This window comes from Tetrahymena thermophila, assembly GCF_000189635.1.
Source record: "Tetrahymena thermophila SB210 genomic scaffold scf_8254104, whole genome shotgun sequence".
NCBI classification, from domain to species: Eukaryota; Ciliophora; class Oligohymenophorea; order Hymenostomatida; family Tetrahymenidae; genus Tetrahymena; species Tetrahymena thermophila.
The window spans coordinates 210,786-229,668 of NW_002476052.1; the positions used below are offsets into that span (position 1 = coordinate 210,786).

An 18,883-nucleotide genomic window follows, 5' to 3' on the forward strand; every position below is an offset into this window, starting at 1 on the left:
TTGTAATGATTTTTGATAATTTAATTCTTCTTAATTTTCTTTAATTATGTAATGACGATTTATTTATAAAATAACATTTACTCGTTTTAAAAAAAATATAGTTATTTAAATGAATGGTTATCAATAAAGATGTTGAATTGAATAAGATTTTATTTAAAATTTATAAAATTTGTTCGTTTGTTTGTTGGTTTTTTTTGTTGAAGAAAATTTGTTCAAATAAATAGATTAATTAGTTAAGGAATTTTATTTTGAATAAAGAAATAGTTATAGATGAGAATACTAAATTATAAAAGTAGAATTGAGTATACATGAATACATACAGCCAAGTATTTATTGTTAAATTAATCCTTAATATTAGGAAAGATGTTTTCGAACAGCATTCCTAATTCCAGGATATTTGGAAAAGTTATTAATTATAAATTGTATTGATTTAAAATAAGTATTTATTGGTAAATAGTTATAGTTATTTTTAATATATTTTATTTTATTGATTGATTGCTTACTTTTTCACTAAACTAATCAAGAGATTTGTTCTTGATTTAATTTCGTTTTATTTTGGGCTAATCAAGCCTTGATTTGCTTCTTTTCGTTGAGTTTGGGTCTCTTGGGGGTAGAGATTAAGTGCATCATGAAGTAGGCAATAACTCTGCAACCAACACCCAAAGCAATCAAAGCACCGAAGTTAGCACCCATAGATTCCTTGATACCTAATTGGGCAAGGGGATCGCAAGGTTCGTTTTTGGTTTAGTCATAACAGGTGAAGTTAACGGTGTCGAATTCATTGAGGGCAGCAGCTTAGAAACCGTATTTGAACATAGAAACGTATTCAATCCACTTGAGGTAATCGGGAATATTATTTGTGTTAACGAAGAAACCACCGAGAACCATGAAGGGAATAACGAGGACGGGAACGAGAGCCATAGCGACTTCCATCTTGGGGATAATAACTGAAATCAAAAGACCATATGAAGTACCATAGAAGAATGTGCAGATCATAGCAGCGCAGAGAATGAAGAAGTATTTAGCGGATTCATCATTAAGACCAATGGAGTAGTAAGTAATAACGATGGTAAGGATAGGATAGAGGAGATGGAAGGGGAATTCAGCAAGATTTTTACCCCAGAAGTAAGGACCGACACTGTATGATTTATTAAGTCTTTCTCTAAGGAAAAGAGGTCTTTCAACTGAGAAGGTAGCAATGGAACCTTGAATTGAGGAGAAGGCATTCATAGTGGCTAAGAAGAAAAGGGCACCAGATCTATTTTAGATACCTGATTGACCTTCACCGAGGGGTTAGAAGACAATAACTGTGGCAATAGCGAAGATGATCATTTAAACTGATTTCATCAACACATCCATAGGGTTACGGATTTGGGAGATGAAAGAACGCTTAAGAAGTAAGAGGAATTATTTGGCAATGCTGACATTGAAACTGTCGTCATTCTTTTAGAGAGATTGATTGAAGGTGGGTTCTAAGATTTTAACTTAGTCGGATCCCTTGTAGCTGTTGACGAACAATTCGAGACGTTATTCGAATTGGGCGTTGACTTCTTCATCCTTGATTTCGAGTTGACCCTTTTGCATCAATTCGATTAAGAGACCTTCTTCGTTCATGAGTTTCATGAAGTAATCAGAGGGATTGGAGAAGTCGGGACACTTGTGACCAATAGCAGTGAAGTAGTCAACGGCCTTGTGGGCTTCACCTTGATAGATGATGTTACCTCTGCAAATAAGAATTAATCTTTCGAAGGAATCGAAGATTTCAGAGGAAGGTTGATGGATGGTTGAGACGACATTGACACCCTTGTGACTCAAGCTTTGTAAGAGTTCAACGACTTGTAAAGCAGTAGAACTATCCAAACCAGTGGTGGGTTCATCTAAGAAAAGCATAGCAGGATTGGTGAGCAATTCAACACCAATTGAAGTTCTCTTTCTTTCACCACCGGAAACACCTCTAATCATAGCGTTACCAATCTTGGTGTCCTTGCACTTGGTTAAACCTAATTCTTTGATAAGTTTCATGACTCTTTCCATCTTTTGTTATTCAGATAAGTTCTTTAATCTCAAATCAGCACTGAACTTGAAGGCCTCTGTTATTAATTAAAAACGAAATCATTAGCAAAATTATAAACAATAAAAATAAAGAATGTGATCATTAATTAATTAACTAATTAAATAAATAATTACCAGTAGGAGTGAAGGTGGCGAGAAGAATATCATCTTGCATGACATAAGCAATTTAGTTGGAGTAATCATCGATATCAGTAATTTCTTAGCTGTTTAACATTAGACTACCACTGATTTCCATATTGTTGGCAACAAGTCTACCTGATAAGAAGTTCAACAAAGTGGTTTTACCGCAACCTATTCATTAATAGAAGAAAAAAATTTAATAATTATTTGAATGAATTAATTAATTAATTTTAAGCTAGTTAGATTGATAAAGCTATTAATTTTATTGAATATTTTTAGTAGATTTTTGATTAATCTATCTATTTATTTATTTATCTAGCTGCTTATTGAGTTGTAACTAATGATAAATAGATTTGAGTTATTACCAGAAGGACCTAAGATAGCAGTGAATTGACCTGGCTTTAAGGTACCGCTCAAGTTTTTAAGAATTTATCTTCTTTCGGTGACAGTTTTTTTCTTGCCAGTTTCTGTTTTGACTTGCTTCTTGACGAAGGCATCGATATTGAGATTCTTCCAAGTCAATTCAATTGGATTGGAGATTTCAATTGCTTTTGATGATTGAGCACCGTTTCCGTTTGCATTTGCATTTAAATTGTGGACGGGATTTATCTTTGGTTCGAAATTTACAGAGTCTCTTGGGTTCTTATTCTAGAGACTGTCAACTAAAATAGTTTTAAAAAAGAAAAATGAGATGAATTCGAATGCGCTTTGGGTTAATTCACTTAATAAATGATGCTTGAGAGAATGAAAAAGCTATTTTTAAAAATTATTTACCTTCATTTTGATTATTGGCAGTGTTAATCTAAATTGTTTATAGATCAGTCATTTTATGAATATTATTGATTGATTCTTTCAATTGTTTTTATTTACTTCTTAATTGTTTAGTTTTGTATTTATTTTGATAAATTATTCAATTATAAATTTCTTCTATCAGCCGATATAAAGAGAGTTTGAAAAGCAGTCTTCTATTAAAAATTTGTAAAGTTATTTTTTACAAAATGCACAGCCTTTTCAATTCCGACGCATTCATTTTGCATGACCGACTTTCCTTCACTATTTACCACTTTCAATAAAAAAATATTATTTAATTAACTTTAAGAATTCTTCCAGAAGTCTCTCGTTTCTATTTAATTATTTTAATTTCTTGGTTTACATTATATTTAAAATCAATTACAAACTAAAAAATAACTAATTACTAACACTGATTATTCTCGAATGTTTTTGCTTACTTCTTTGTCATCTCTCCTCTCAATCAACTGCTTTCTCTTCCAAAATATCTCTTGTAATTCATTGTCAATAATTCTGTCCTTTCAAAATAAATTTAATATGATAATTAATTTTATGTAAGTTTTTGATTTAACATGTGAAATAGATCAGTAAATTTACCAAAATATTAATTCAGTCAGTTTTATTCCTGCTCATAACATTTCAAATGACTCATCCATCTTATATCAATCAATCCTTCAACTAAAATCAAAAATCATTAGCTAAAAACTCAGCATAAAAATATGAAAAAATTTTTGTTGCATTTACTCTAAAATAGAAGTATTTTTTTTTTTTAGATCTGAACAATATGAGCTTCTATCTATAGCTGCTCTATTTCATAAAAAGAAATTAATTTTTACATTTAATCAATTTTTACAAATAAATTTTGTAAGACGCTAAAGCAAAGAGTATAATTTCTAATTAATTCTGTCAATAAATTTTCTTTTTCACTAAATTTCCAAACATTTTTAAATCTAATAATTTCATTTCTAAAAAATAAAGAAAATTTCCTTTTTGTTTGCTTTTCATTTTCCTTAAAATAAAAATAGCATTTTTATAATCTCTAAGCGCTTCAAAGTCGATTCAACTCCTTCCAAAATAGCTTAAATCTTTATTAAAATAGATATTTACTCTTGTAAATGAGTTATTCAATTTAATCACCAAAATAAGCCTACCAACGCAATCTATATTATTTTTTTAATAATTGTTTAAATTCCTTTCGAGCGCAATCCTCAAAAATCGTCCCTGCTAATTTCACCTTTAAAAAATCATTTTAAAAATCCCCCAAAAAAAACAATTCAAAACACTAACATCCTCATTTCACCTTTTATCACTAAATACAAAAAGATATAAGCAAGGAAAGTAAATGAATGAATAAGTGGATAGATAAATGAATATATGTTATTGAAATTAACATGCAGTTTATATTTTTAAAACAGAATTAAATAGAAAATTTAAAGTTTACAAAAATAATAAATAAGCTAACAAAAATACAAATACAAGCACAAATACAAATAAAAAGATAAATTAATCTTTATCAACACAAATTAATCAAGCAACAAAAAGAAACAAATTAAAAAATCAATATTTATTTTTTATAATATTTTTAAAAATGAAGATATTTATTTTGTTTATGAAAAATATCCAAAAATAAATAAATAAACAATTAAAAGGAAAGAGATTCATTCATTTAAATTAATTAGGTTTTAATTTTACTTTTGTTTCCAGTAATATTTAAATAGTCGCAATGGTAGGTATGACGATGATGATTAATTGGCTATATATATAATATCTTTAATTCTTAGAATATTAAAATTTATAAAAAGAATAAGCTTATTTAATAATCAATTATTGAATTAGATTGACATTATCTAATTTAGGTTTTTTATTTGATTTTTGTTATAGGAAGAGCTGTACTATTTTTAATGAATTAAATAATTTCATTATTAAATGTGTAATGCATGCCAATAACCTGTTAAATTTAAATATATCGTCATTACTTTTGAATTTATTCAATTTAATTTAATTGATTAAAAAATTTTACTGTTAATATTTCCATTTACAAATAATTAAATCTTAATTTAATTTCCTCTATTCTAAATAAACAAATCAAAAAATAAATAACAAGCACTCAATTAATTAATTTATTTATTTGTTATAAATCTAGCTCTATCTGCCATTTATCTATTTATATATAATTAAATGCCTAAAAATATACTAGCAAATAAATCCCATTATTTCTATTTAATTTACTGTAAGTAAATCAACTAAATTCAAAATAAATCTTTAATTTATTTATAATTAAATTTAAATGCATTGCTTCATATTAATCTCTCTCTTTTCTATTAAATTTAATAATATTTTCTAACCAGGTAGACAAGCAGATAAATGAAAATCCAAGTATTTTAAAGTCAAAACAAAATTTATTTTATGAAGTATTTAGACTATTTGAGCAGTTTGAATACTTCTCTGATTACATTAAAAATTACAGATAATCTGACTATAAGAACAAGAATAGTCAATCAATCATACAATTTTATTTATTATCTTTATTCTATTAAAAAGTAATTCATAGTTCTAGATTTTTTTGTTTTGCAAATTACAATTTTTAATTTTCCAGAAACATTCTTTCGAAAATTAATTTCTTTTCATAGTTTGTCATTTGAAAATCCTAAAAATAAAAATAAATTTAAATAATAAATCGTTTTTTATTTTTTTAAATAATTTTTTATTCATTAAAAGCATAAAAATTATAAAATATTCTTACATTATTTTAGTTTAAAAAATATTTATCAAATAAATTGTGTATTACTTTTTTATCTATTTATCAAAATTATTTTAAAAAAATAAAAAACAAAAATAAATTAGTCCTATTAATTAAAATATGTTGAATATTTAAGATAAATTTCTTTTAATGCATGGTAAATAAATATAAGTAATAATTATTTTAAATAGATAAGTTTTGAATAAAATATTTTGTTAAATTTAATTTTCTGGGATAATTAATTAATTAATTATTTACATCTTAATATTACTTTTAAAATTAATATAATTAATCAATGTAAATTTAAATAAAATAGAAAAAAAGGAAGTAAAATTTGTATTAAATAAATATAGGCATGTTATAGATTGATTAATAGATAGATAGATAGATAGATAGATAGATAGATAGATAGATAGATAGATAGATAGATAGATAAAAATATAATAAATCTTCTATTTTTGTTTGTCAAAACTAATTTTAATTCAGTATTAAATCTAATTTTTATTCTAAGCTGTTTAACTTTCTATCTATCTATCTATTTTTGAAAAATAAATAACTAAATAAACAGATTTACAAATTAGATTCGTATTTGTTAATTAAATAATAGGACATTCATACATACTATTATGAGTTTTAAGTTATGTTTTGAATGCTTTAAAAGTTAACATTTGTTTTAACATTATAATTTATTATTTAAATAGTAATTGCTTCATTTTAGAAAATAATTGCTTTTTGAAAAGGGAAATATTGGTTGAAATATTATCCTGTTCTTAAGAAATCTTTTTATTAGGTAAAACATTCTTATTAATTTTATGAATTCATTTATACTAAAAAATCTATTGAATATTTAAGAACCATTTTATCAATTTATTAAATCGAAGAAAATTTATTTTCTAAAATTTAATTTTTTTTAATATTAACTAACTATTGTTTATAAAAAGGATTTCCATTCTTAATGCTTGCTAAGAGATATTTTAAATGATTTTAAGATATGTAAATAAAACTTTAAATATTACCTTGATAATCATTTTAAGATGAGAATATCTCAAATTAATTTATCTAAAAAGAAATCAAAGATTTCAAAAACTGATAGGTTTTAATGTATTTTATATTGATTCAAAAGTATTTTAAAAGACATGCCTTACCGCTTTTCTTTCAGCTATTTTGATGGCTTAGTCTTATTTTACTAACGAAAAAAAACATATTTATTTATTTATTTTAATATTTGATTTATCTTAGTTAATATATTTTTATTGGTTTTTTTAATAAAAAAAAATCTATTTACTTTTTCAGAACAAATAATATTTCATTTAAAATTTTAAAAGAGCTTTTTTCTTAACATTTTTAATATTTAATAATAAATTATTATTTTTCTAAATTAAAAAAAAATTATAATTTATTCATTTATTAAAATCATTCAATTAAAAAATGCTCATTTTACTTACAAAATATAAAAATTTTTAAGCTAAAAATTTAATTTTTTTAAATAATAAAAGATTATTTGTTTGTTTCTTTGCCTTTAAGGTTTTCTAAAAATAGGAATTTTTAATTAAAATAAATGTAAAAGTATAATTCATCATTCAGATTTTCTTTTATTTTAGAAACTATTAAAAAAACATTGATTTAGGTTGCCAAAAGCTTAGGCAAATATTTTTACTTTTTTCATTTTTGGATTTGTAAAAATTGATTTCTTTAAAATAGAAATTTTTTTGAAAAAAGAAAGATTTTAATTTGAAAGTAAATTAATATATTGAAAAATGGATTAATAAAAATTTAAAAAAATGGTTAGAATTGTTAATTTACAGACGATTTTTATTATTTTCTTTATTTGCGATTTGATTAAATTAAAGATAAATAATGCTAGAGAAAGTATTTGATGCAGATAAATACGATTAATATTACTTTTTTTTTTTTGATTAAATTTATAATAATATCAAACGAACACATAAAAAGTAGTATCAAATTAAGATAAATTTTTTGATTTTTTAAGGAATATTAATATAGATAGATAAAGAGATATATTTATTTATAGAAAGTAAGAGGTTATAGATATTTTTCATTGTATTTACAAACTCATAAAATAATTCTATTTAAAGAGTATTGTTTGTATTTCAATAAACAATACATAAATAACGAAAGTAGAGCTAGTAAAAGTAAATATAAGCAAGACACTAATCGTCTGTTTTTCGCATGGAGTTTGAGAATTAATTTTAGTTGATGTAATTTTAATTAGAAAACATATGGAGAATTTAAGATAGATTTCTGCTTTTTCCTTTGCTAAATTTTGAAAGAAAGCATTTTTTGTTTGTATTTTAATTACTACTTTAATTTACTATCTTTTTATCATTCTTATTTTTAAAAATTTCTTCACAGCCATACAAAAAGCTGCTTTACAAATCACTGAATTAATCAATATCTATTAATCTATATTATAGAACTTTTAATTCTTTAATTTGTATCAAAAAAAATATTAACATCAAATTTCAATAAACAAACAAACATAAAAAAAAAATAAGCATTAAGTAGGAAATTAAAAATCATAAAAATTGAAAAGATAGAATGTCAACTCAGTTAGCCGCTTTAAATTAGGACAATAAAACTTAGGCTGAGTACGAGTACAAGCAAACTCCAAATGCCGAGGATACCCAATACAGCAATGAAGACCAAAATAAGTTTCCTTCTCCTGTGTTAATAGCAATGAGTGCCCTCACTGAAAATCTTGACCAACACAAGGAGATGTTTCAGCATGATTTCATCAGAGAAGATACCTTCGACCTAGGCATACAATGTGGAAAGCTAAACAGTCAATGTAAATAACTAATTTTCATAATTTCCATTCAAATAATTACCAAAGATAAAATAATTTATTCAGCCAGTCAGTCAATCAATCAATAATTTTTGAGTAGGATTAAAATAATGATTTTTATTAGCTACGCTTTTACTCAATAAAAGAAATTATTTTCTCTTAATTCTTCCTAGTTTCTTCTCAAAAAAAATGACCTCGATTCAATCTAGCATGAAAAAAAAATATAATTTATCCCTTTTTAAACAAAAACTAATGGCAAAAATAGTTTAAAAAGAGTCCGCTAATAAAAGATTAATTGATTAATTAATTGTTATCTCTACTTTTTGTTCCTTTGATTGATTGATTATTTTAATGAGCGAAATTATAATTTTTTAATGTTAGTCGATATCAAATTTTATTAACATTTACTTATTAAATGAATTAATAGACATAAGTGGTGGAACCAACAAGGCAAGTGATTAGCTTTCATCTCAAGATACAAGCAGCGAATCACACAATAATGAAGACCTAGAGTAATAGTAAGCTACAAAAAGTAAAAGCCAATACAATTAATAAGTGTAAAAGACTCAAAACATTGAAGAAATATACTGCAATGGATAAATTGAAAAAATTGGATATTATCGTCTGCTCCAAATAAAAAATAATCTCCAAAGCATGATGAAGTTTAATTTTCCAGAACAAACCTTCCAATTAGTTGAAAATTCGAATCCTTTAGATAGAAATTTTTTCAAAAATTAGATTCTGAATACTTTAATGCATTTAAACGAGAAAGTTCCTCCCAGAGTAATTGAAAAGAGTAAGCCAATTATTTGTTGCCAAAAGCTACTTGCCTCTATAAGAATTTATGGACTTTCTTGCATTATGTCATCCCTAATTTCTCTAGTTCTGATGGCATCTAATTTTTTATGCTATAAAGCCTAACCTGGATTCTCTTTGCTCTTTATTCTAGCTTCTATCGTCTCGGTTTCTACTATCCTTAGTTATTATTTTTTCTTCAGACAACTTACTATGTTTAACCATAAAAACTTCTTGCAATGGACTCTTTTCTTTGCAGGAATCTCCGCAGCATATTTATTTATCTTTATCTCCGGTTTTGTTGTAGGCAACAAGTAAGGAGTTCAGTTCACATCCATTCTTCTCTGTCTAACTCATTTACTGTTCTCTTTTCTTACCAAAGAGATCCTATATAAATTTATTAGATTTTTAGTCTTGCTCAGAGTAATCCCTGAAACTGAACTCTAAATAAGATTCTCGTATTTCTACTGATTTAATAATAATGGCTGAAAAATTATTAACTTATTAACTAACTAATTAACTAAATAAATGAATGAATATCAAAATTAAATCTAACAAACAATTAATTTATCAACAAAATAAATAAATAAATAACTTCTAAACAATTAAAAAAATAAATCTCCAAAAATAATCTTATTTATTATACTCAAATAATCACAAATTAACTAACTATTTACAGTATAGTACATAAACTTAGTTAATTATTAAAATGAATAGATAATCTACGAATTTATCTATCTATCTATTCCTACTCTACACAATATTTTTTATTTAATCTAATCCTCTTTGTTTATATAAAAATAATCTATTTATTTTGTATGATAAAGTTAATTAATCGACTGTATTTTAAATTCTTACACTTTTCTTAAAGAATTTTCTAAATTTAATTAAAAGAAATATACAAATTATTTATTTGTTCAGTCATTCAATTATAAGATAGATATTAGCTATTTTAAGATACTTGATCACTCCTAATGAATCAATAAATAATCAAATGCATATTTTTTTATTATGAAAAATTGATTCTCCTAAAAAATTAATTATTTATTTGCAAAAAAATAATATTAATTATAAAAACCTTTCTCAAAATACAAATAAAATTGGGAAAAATTTCCAATATTTTTTCATTAAACACATGTCACTTTTTTAATATTAAAGAAAAAATATAAAATTAATTTTTTAGTTAGTTAGAAGGAAAAAATAAATATGAAAAAATAACAAATTAATTAATTAATAAATAAATAGTAAAAGTAAAAGTAAAAATTAAAAAACGTATTAAATTAAAAAGAAAGAAAAAAAAAACAGTAGCAGGATAAACATGAAAAATAAAAATAAATTAAATAAAAAGCTAATTTAAATAAATAAATTTATTAATTAATTAAAAGCATAATTTTGTTTAAATTAAAATTATTGCAATCAAAAGCAAATAAATTATTTTTACTCAAGATTAAGTGTCAAATTTGAGAGATTAATGCATTTTGCTTGAGCAGAACTTAAGTCTGGTACACCTTTGTCACCAATTAATTTTATTCTTTTTAAATATTAAAGAGCAAATAAAAAAATTAATTAGTTGGTTAGAAGGAAAAATAAATTAATAAAAATATCAAATAAAAAAAATAGTGAATAAATAATCAAAATAAAAATTCAAAGTGAAGGAAATTAAGTTAAAATAATAAAATAAATTTAAAGAATATTCATATAAAATAAATAAATAAATATTTACTTCTTCTAGATTGACACATCTTTTCTACTATTTCATTTTTTTAAAATAATTAGTAGCAATTAATGGAAATATAATTAATTTTAAGAATATTAAATTCTTTTTATATCAAACTAATTTGGAAAAAAAGAGCAAATAAATTATAATTAATTATCATCAAACATCAATTTATTTATATACCTTTAGGAATAATAAATATATTTAATAATACTATAAAAAGTTAGTAAAATAATTGCATAACCCCTCTGTATTTTTATCATATTATGTATGTTAAATATATTTTTATAATAATATTTTATTAAAACAAACAGTAAAATATTTATATAATCCCTATTTTTACCATACTATGTCAATAATAAACCCCTATTTCTACTCCAACCCATAGTAATTTATATATTTTATTTTTCAATAAAAAACTAGAATTAAATAAATTTATTTAATAATACAAGATTAAAACAGTAAAATATTTATATAATCCTTATTTTTATCATATTATGCCAATAATTAACCCTTATTTCTACTCCAACCCATATTACTTAATATATGGAAATTTCACATGGAAACAACTGCATCCTAAAGATTTAAAAAGGAGGTACTATCAAAGAAGTTACTATTTTACAGAATGAACACATCTTTATTGTTGATAATCTACCCTTAAATGTGAAAGAGTAAGATGTTATAAATTTATTTGAAGAATATGGAGAAGCAGTAACAGTTACAGTAATTGTAGAATTAGTAAAATGTAATTCACAACAAATAGAGGAAATTAGTTTAGTAAAATTGGATTCAATAGAATGTTAATCAGAACAGTGGTCATCTACCTTCTTCTTTGCAACACTATATTGTAATTCCTTTTTAATTAAGGTCATTTTAGAAAATTTTTGAAAAGGGCCATTTTTTTCAAAAACTTTGGAGGGGGGGAGTGGCATTAATTATGAGGAATTGCAGGTATTTTGTTTTTAAAATAAAAAATTAGTATTACTATTTACCTATATCATGACAAAATTAAATTTAAAGAACTTTTATTCTACCCCTACCTACAATTTATAAATTAAAAAGTTTGAATTAAATTTTTTTTGCCTAAACTATATAAAATAAATTTAAAAAAAGCTATAGTTGTTTTTTATAAGTGCATCAATGTTATATATATAAATCATGTTTATGGTAAATAGCATAAATAAAATGATAAATATTAAAATATAAGTCAGATACCTATTGAGTGTGTATCAAATTTCGTTTTGTGTTGGCATTGTATTTATGTAAAGTAAAAACGAATAAATCAAATCTTTAATTTTTAATTACTAACAACAACAAAAACAATTAAGTAGGGATATTAATTAATTACATTATTTTTATAAATAAATAAATGGATAAACTCAATATATTTAGCTTTTAGAGCTCAATTGGTTGCTAAAATAACAGTGATTGTGGGTTTTTAAATATTTGCAACGAAGACAAGCTTTGTGTTCATCAAGATTTGACTTTTGGAGTAGTAGAAATAATAAGCTATGTCTTAATATCAATTATTGTTGGATTGGCTAATGTTGGGGGTCTTGGTGGTGGGATTGTGAAAGTTCCTATTTTAGTGATCCTCTTAAACTTTTCAGTGAAGGAGGCGACATTCTTATCTTACCCTATATTACTAGGTAATTAAAGATATTATTTTTAAATTTCCATTTTTTTAAATCATTTTTGTAAATAGGAGGAGTATTGTCAAATGCTATTCTTTTGATTTCTTAAAGACACCCAAGAAAAGATAAGCCTATCATAGACTTTGATTTAGTTCTGATTTTAGTTCCAACTGTATTGCTAGGCACAGTTGTAGGTATCTTGATGAATGTAATTATTTCAGAAATCATTTTAACCTCAGTTTTTATGCTATTTATGTGCCTCGTTTGTGTATATCTTTTTATGAAGGCAAGGGATATTTAATAGAAATAATAAGAAGACAAGGAAGAATAAGATTCATCAATATAGGACAACAATGAATAAAATTAAAATAAATTAAGTAAATCTACTATATAGCTGGTGAAGTAAAACAGTTATTTAAGTGAAGTAGACCAAAAAAAAATAGAACAAATTGATGAAAATTGTTAAAAAGAGTTAGGGATCCAGTATTACTAAGTTGTTTCAGAAGATTCATAAGAATAAAACAGTGAAGAGGACTCAAAAGGAGTTTCTAACAAAGAAAAATAAAAGAATAAAATAGAAAACTAATTGCTAGCTGAATTTCTGGAGCAAGAAAAGAAAATGTTGCCCTTAGATAAATTATTTTATTTGGTTCTAATTTTTTTAGTCTTCACTTTCATAGGAATTTCAAAGGGAGGAAAAGGATTTCAAAGTATTTTTGGAATCTAAAAATGTGATAATTTATATTACTTACTAACTGCTCTTCAATTAATATCTTCGATTATATTTATGTTCTTTATCTATCTCTAGCAGAAGCGCTTACACGAATATAAAATATCAATTAATTATTAGTTCGATAGAGAAGATTTTTATTTTTCTAATTACAACTTCTTCATCCTATCTTTATCTGGGCTTGCAGCTGGTTCCATAACAGGAATGTTAGGTAAATAAAATCATTATTTTTGTAAATAGCAATTTTTAAAAAAATTTTCTTAAAACTGCTACTTCTTTCTAAAGAATATTCGCTTAATATTTTGGTGATCCTACGAAATAAAACATCAAAGCAACTAATATTTTTAAATTTAGATCTACCAATTATTGAATTGTTTTTAAGAAATAAACAAAAAAAATAATGTTAATTTTATTTTTAAGTAATATTTTTGTTTCATCTTCATAAAATATCTTCTTCTAATCTTTATGTTTTTTGAACATAAATATCAATAGAACTAAAGATTTTTAATTTTAATAAATTTATTAATTTAATTTTAATAAAAATATAAAAAAACCATATTAATTAATCATAATTTAATAAAATTCCTTATAAAAAGTAAAAATATTTTTCTTGAATTAAATAAAAAATAAATTTTGGAGAATAATAATGAATGAACATGCTTTATATTTTTAATTTTTTATATTAATTATGAGAATATTCATTTAAACAACTAAACTTATTTAAAAAATATGAATTTATTTGATATCTGCTGATTTTTTTAATTTACTATTACTTACTCTGAAAAAGTAACTTTAAACTAATTATTTATCTTTTATTTAGGAATGGGTTCAGGACTAATTATTTTACCAGTTTTACTTAGCTTAGGATGCCACACAAGAGTTTGTAGCTCTACTTCCGGCTTTATGTATTTATTTATAGGCGGAACTAGTATAATCTATGTTCTCACAGAAGGAATACTTTCATATAAAATGATTCTATTTTATGCATTTTTAGCTTTGATAGGAGGGTTGTTATTTAGTAATATTCTTTACTATTACGTTAATAAGTACAATCTATAAAGTATAATCATCTGGATTATCTTTTTTATCACTGTTTTGAATCTTATTTCAATGCCTTATTACATTTATGTAAAATCTACTTAATACGGTTGGGACTCCTTAACAAAAAATTAGTCTTTTTGTGATTGAAACTAATTTAAGAAAAGCAACTCTAAAAATAGAATCTTCTTTTGATATTTTTTTCTTAAGAATTTGAAAAATATTTGTCAGATGTTTTTGAATATTATATGCATATCCTTTTAATTAATTAATTTATTTATTTATTTTTTGCTCTGTGTATATATTTGTTTATATTACTTCTTCAAAACCAATTAATTAATTACTTATTTATTTTTATTAAGATAAATTCTAAAAGAAAATTAAAAAATACTATTATTAAATTGATTTTTAATATTTATAATCTATGGTAAATTTTAATAATTATTCTTTTAAGTCGAAGAACTCGTAAATTTTCACTAAAAATATATTAATTGAAAAAATTAATAATATTTTAAATCTAGCATTTGGATATGTAAATGCTTCTAATTTTATTTTAAATACCTTAAATATTCATAAATTTAAATTTAGCTATTTTAAGATGGATACTAAAATGTGATATTGAAGTTAGCTCTCCTTATCATCATTTCCATGTAGTACTTATTAACTAATAAGAAATTACAATAATTAATATTTAAAATTTGAAAAATTTAATTTCAATCAAAGGAAATAATAAAAATATTTTTTCATATGTTTTAAAGAGGAATATATTAATTTAAGATTCAAATAATGAGAATGAATGAGTAAGTGTGTATTATTTATATATATATGTTTAAATATAGAATATACAAAATAAGTTAAGATGAGTAGAGAGAGAATAATATAATTTGTTATAAATTTAATAGAAGTAATTTAGTTTATTTATTTATTTGTTTATAATTTAGTAATGGGTTAAGACTAGTTATTTGTTAATAATGGTGTTTGATATTGCGTATTTATTTATTGATAGGTAAATTTAATTTAATTAGTTATTTTCATTGTCTAAAAAAGTATTATTAAAGAACGTCCTTAGCTTGCATTAGCTGTTTAAAGGTTCTAGGAGAAGAAGAACTTTGTATTTGATAGAAATTGTAATAGTATGCTTCTTCTAAAGCAGAGAATTCTTCTTATAAGGTAATTATATTTTAGAAATATTATTGAGATTGTTATCTGGCTTGGTTACTGAAAGCAGAGGGTTAATTTTGTACAATATAGTCTAATGCCTAAGCCACAACTTTGACATCTTTTTCGAAGTTTGCTTCTGTTAAAGGTTCTAAAAGATGAGGGATTTCAACAAGGTCATAAATGGTTTCCCTAATACTTATGACAAATTGGCTGATTTAATTGTATCTTTCATTAAATTTAATATCAAGGTAATTCATTTTTTCAATGTGTTGTTTTTTCTTTGTTTGTTTTATCTGAATTAATTAATTTTTTTTTTTTGATTAATTTATTATTATTAATAAATTCGTTGATATGACGCTGCTTTGAACATGCAAATTTATAAATTTTGATTTAAAAATAGTAGTAAAATTAATGAAATGTTCCATCCAAAAGCAAATAAATAAATAAATTTCTTGAAATCAATTAATTCTATCTCGTTAATTTTATTAAGAAATCTAATTGCTAAAGGATCTTCATAATAGATAGATAGAAACTTAACTCTATTAAAATTTATTGGTATAGGGCATGATTTTTATATTTAATTACACTATCTTTTTGACCAATTCTTTCGTTTTTTTCATGATTTGTTAGAAAGTAAATGTAAATTTAAAAGACAAAAAATAGACAAAAAGCAATTAATTTTATGAGTGAGGTTCATCTATTTCATTTTTTTTCTTCAAAAAAGAAATTTCTTTAAAGAATCTATGCATTTTCCATTTGCTTTCAAAATGAAAAACAAATGTGAAAAACTCTACAAAATAATGTGAATTTTAACTAAATATTAATTTTTGAGATACTTTGAAAATTGATGAAAGTAATTAAACAATTACCACAGAAATTAAGTATTAATTTCATTCAATTTTGATTATTTTCTTCTAAAAAAAGAATAGAAAAAATACAATTATTTTTTTTCTCTAATTAATCAATAGAAAAAATCTCGCAATTATAATTACAATTCTTCTTTATGATGAAGAATTCATGATAAATGCAAATTTAATAAAAATTGCTAGTAAAATCATTAAATTTACATTTCAAATTAAGACTCATTAATTACTGGGTTTTTTTCTATTCCATTCTTTAAATTTAAATTTCAAATGTGGTGATGTTTATTTACGATTATATTCAAAATGAAAAAAATCAAGCAAACAAACAAATAAATAAATATTCTTTTTTAAAAAATTAAATTGTAAATAAATAATAAACGATCATTTTAAATTTACTTACATAAACTGTAAAGCAAAAATACTGTTTTCAAGAATAGGATCAATAATTTAATTAGAATATAAACTAGATTTGGCTATAAAAAACTATAATATAGCAAAATGCTACTTGAAAAATACAAAAATTTTACTTTTATAGAAACTATTTTATAAAAAAAATAAAAAATATAAGAAAACATAAAATAATTTCAAAAAGAATAAGCAATAAAATTGAATTTGACTTAAATAAATTAACAAACAATTTTAATTAAGATTCAAGCCTGTTTATTAAAATAATCTAATGGCGAAGAAAATAAAAATAAAGAAAAAAAAAGTGTTCATAAATAGAATTTTATAGAAATATTTATTGTTATTTTATGACTTAAATTTATTTTAAATAGATTAAAATAATTATTTTTAGTGAGTAAATTTATTTCAAAATTAAATTAATCAATAGGATTGATTATCTTAGGTGTGAAAAAATTTAATATATTTTAGATGATGGCGCTTAATATGATTGATCACAAAAAAGACATAAAAAAAATAGATTAAGTAATTAAATAAAATGTGAGTAGTGAAAATAAATAAAAAATAGTTAATAAATTGATAAAGAACTTATTATAATATTAAATAAATTCTGATAACTTTTTAAAAATTTAAATCCATTTTGATGGGTGTTTTATTGATAGATAGATAAAGAATTTTATGAGAAGTAAGTGCCTTTGAAAGCTGAAAAAATATTTTAAATAATTGAAAGGTGAGTTAAAAAATGGTTTGAATTATTTAAATAAAAGGATTGGAAAATAATATTTGAAATTTTGAGAAATTAAGATTATTATTTTGTGGACCATTCAAATTTCACCATTTCTTATCTTATGCCTTTTTTATGTTTTATTGAATGCATGAAAGTAAATACATTTAATTTAACCATAGAAAACCAGTAGCAAAAATCTAAAATTAAAATGACTTGAATCGATTGACTAATAAATTATATTTATTGATTAGAACAAACTAGTGTTTTTCGTCATATAAATTAATATAAATGATATTCAAGTAATTTACTTGAAATTAATCTATTTTGTGAGTAAATCAGTGAATTCTAAAAAGCATATTTTTATTTAATTATTAACATCCAATTATTCTAAATTAATCTATATAATATCAGAATACTTTGATTAAATTTAAACCGTAACTAAAATATAATGTTAATTAATCAAATATCTTTTTTTAAATACTTAATAAAATCTACTTAAAAGCGAATCTTTCTTTCCTGATTCTTTATATTTTATATTATGAAAATCTTAAAACAATATATTTAATCTAACAATATTTTAAATTTATATATCAATATCAATAACAAAATAGTAATTTATTTAAAGTTCTTGTTCTGCTTGAATAAATAAAAAATCATATTAATGTATAATCACAAATGATAAAATTGGTAGATTTTAAATTATTTAAATGAAAATTATATAAATAATAAATTTTAAAAAGGATTTCACCATAATTAATTATTTACTATATACAAAAATTGAAAGAAAACATTTGATAGATAGACTTGAATTCAAAATAATTGATAAATATATTTTTGAATAATTCATTGCCATCAAATATTGATGTATAAATCACAAATGATAAAATTGGTAGATTTTAAATTATTTAAATGAAAATTATATAAATAATAAATTTTAAAAAGGATTTCACCATAATTAATTATTTACTATATACAAAAATTGAAAGAAAACATTTGATAGATAGACTTGAATTCAAAATAATTGATAAATATATTTTTGAATAATTCATTGCCATCAAATATTGATGTATAAATCACAAATGATAAAATTGGTAGATGTTAAATTATTTAAATGAAAATTATATAAATAATAAATTTTAAAAATGATTCCACCATAATTAATTATTTACTATTTACAAAAATTGAAAGAAAACATTTGATAGATAAACTTGAATTCAAAATTATTTATCAATACATTTACAGTCAAATATTAATATATAAATCATAAATGATAAAATTGGTTAATTTT

At 22.6% G+C, this 18,883-nt stretch overlaps 6 protein-coding genes across 6 annotated transcripts; 4 read left to right on the forward strand and 2 right to left on the reverse strand. All coding sequences in view use genetic code 6, as the record gives it.

The window, feature by feature from the left end:
- Window positions 1–564: 564 nt before the first annotated feature.
- Window positions 565–3,019, reverse strand: TTHERM_00713380 (ABC-2 family transporter protein; the record flags this gene model as incomplete). Its single annotated transcript, XM_001025889.2, has 4 exons — window positions 565–2,090; window positions 2,188–2,364; window positions 2,559–2,855; window positions 2,968–3,019. The coding sequence occupies 4 exons, from the start codon at window positions 3,017–3,019 to the stop codon at window positions 565–567; spliced, it is 2,052 nt and encodes a 683-aa protein (XP_001025889.2).
- Window positions 3,020–8,281: 5,262 nt separating this feature from the next.
- TTHERM_00713400 (transmembrane protein, putative) lies at window positions 8,282–9,794 on the forward strand (the record flags this gene model as incomplete). Its single annotated transcript, XM_001025891.2, has 2 exons — window positions 8,282–8,531; window positions 8,956–9,794. 2 exons carry the CDS (start codon window positions 8,282–8,284, stop codon window positions 9,792–9,794), a joined length of 1,089 nt encoding a protein of 362 aa, XP_001025891.2.
- A 1,792-nt stretch (window positions 9,795–11,586) lies between these two features.
- Window positions 11,587–11,928, forward strand: TTHERM_00713410 (hypothetical protein; the record flags this gene model as incomplete). The annotated part of the gene is made up of 1 exon (XM_001025892.1): window positions 11,587–11,928. One exon carries the CDS (start codon window positions 11,587–11,589, stop codon window positions 11,926–11,928), a length of 342 nt encoding a protein of 113 aa, XP_001025892.1.
- A 481-nt stretch (window positions 11,929–12,409) lies between these two features.
- Window positions 12,410–14,592, forward strand: TTHERM_00713420 (sulfite exporter TauE/SafE; the record flags this gene model as incomplete). Its single annotated transcript, XM_001025893.2, has 3 exons — window positions 12,410–12,689; window positions 12,746–13,615; window positions 14,225–14,592. The coding sequence occupies 3 exons, from the start codon at window positions 12,410–12,412 to the stop codon at window positions 14,590–14,592; spliced, it is 1,518 nt and encodes a 505-aa protein (XP_001025893.2).
- An 881-nt stretch (window positions 14,593–15,473) lies between these two features.
- On the reverse strand, window positions 15,474–15,860 carry TTHERM_00713430 (hypothetical protein; the record flags this gene model as incomplete). The annotated part of the gene is made up of 1 exon (XM_001025894.1): window positions 15,474–15,860. One exon carries the CDS (start codon window positions 15,858–15,860, stop codon window positions 15,474–15,476), a length of 387 nt encoding a protein of 128 aa, XP_001025894.1.
- Window positions 15,861–16,769: 909 nt separating this feature from the next.
- Window positions 16,770–17,222, forward strand: TTHERM_000713449 (hypothetical protein; the record flags this gene model as incomplete). The annotated part of the gene is made up of 1 exon (XM_012800533.1): window positions 16,770–17,222. The coding sequence occupies one exon, from the start codon at window positions 16,770–16,772 to the stop codon at window positions 17,220–17,222; it is 453 nt and encodes a 150-aa protein (XP_012655987.1).
- Window positions 17,223–18,883: the final 1,661 nt, after the last annotated feature.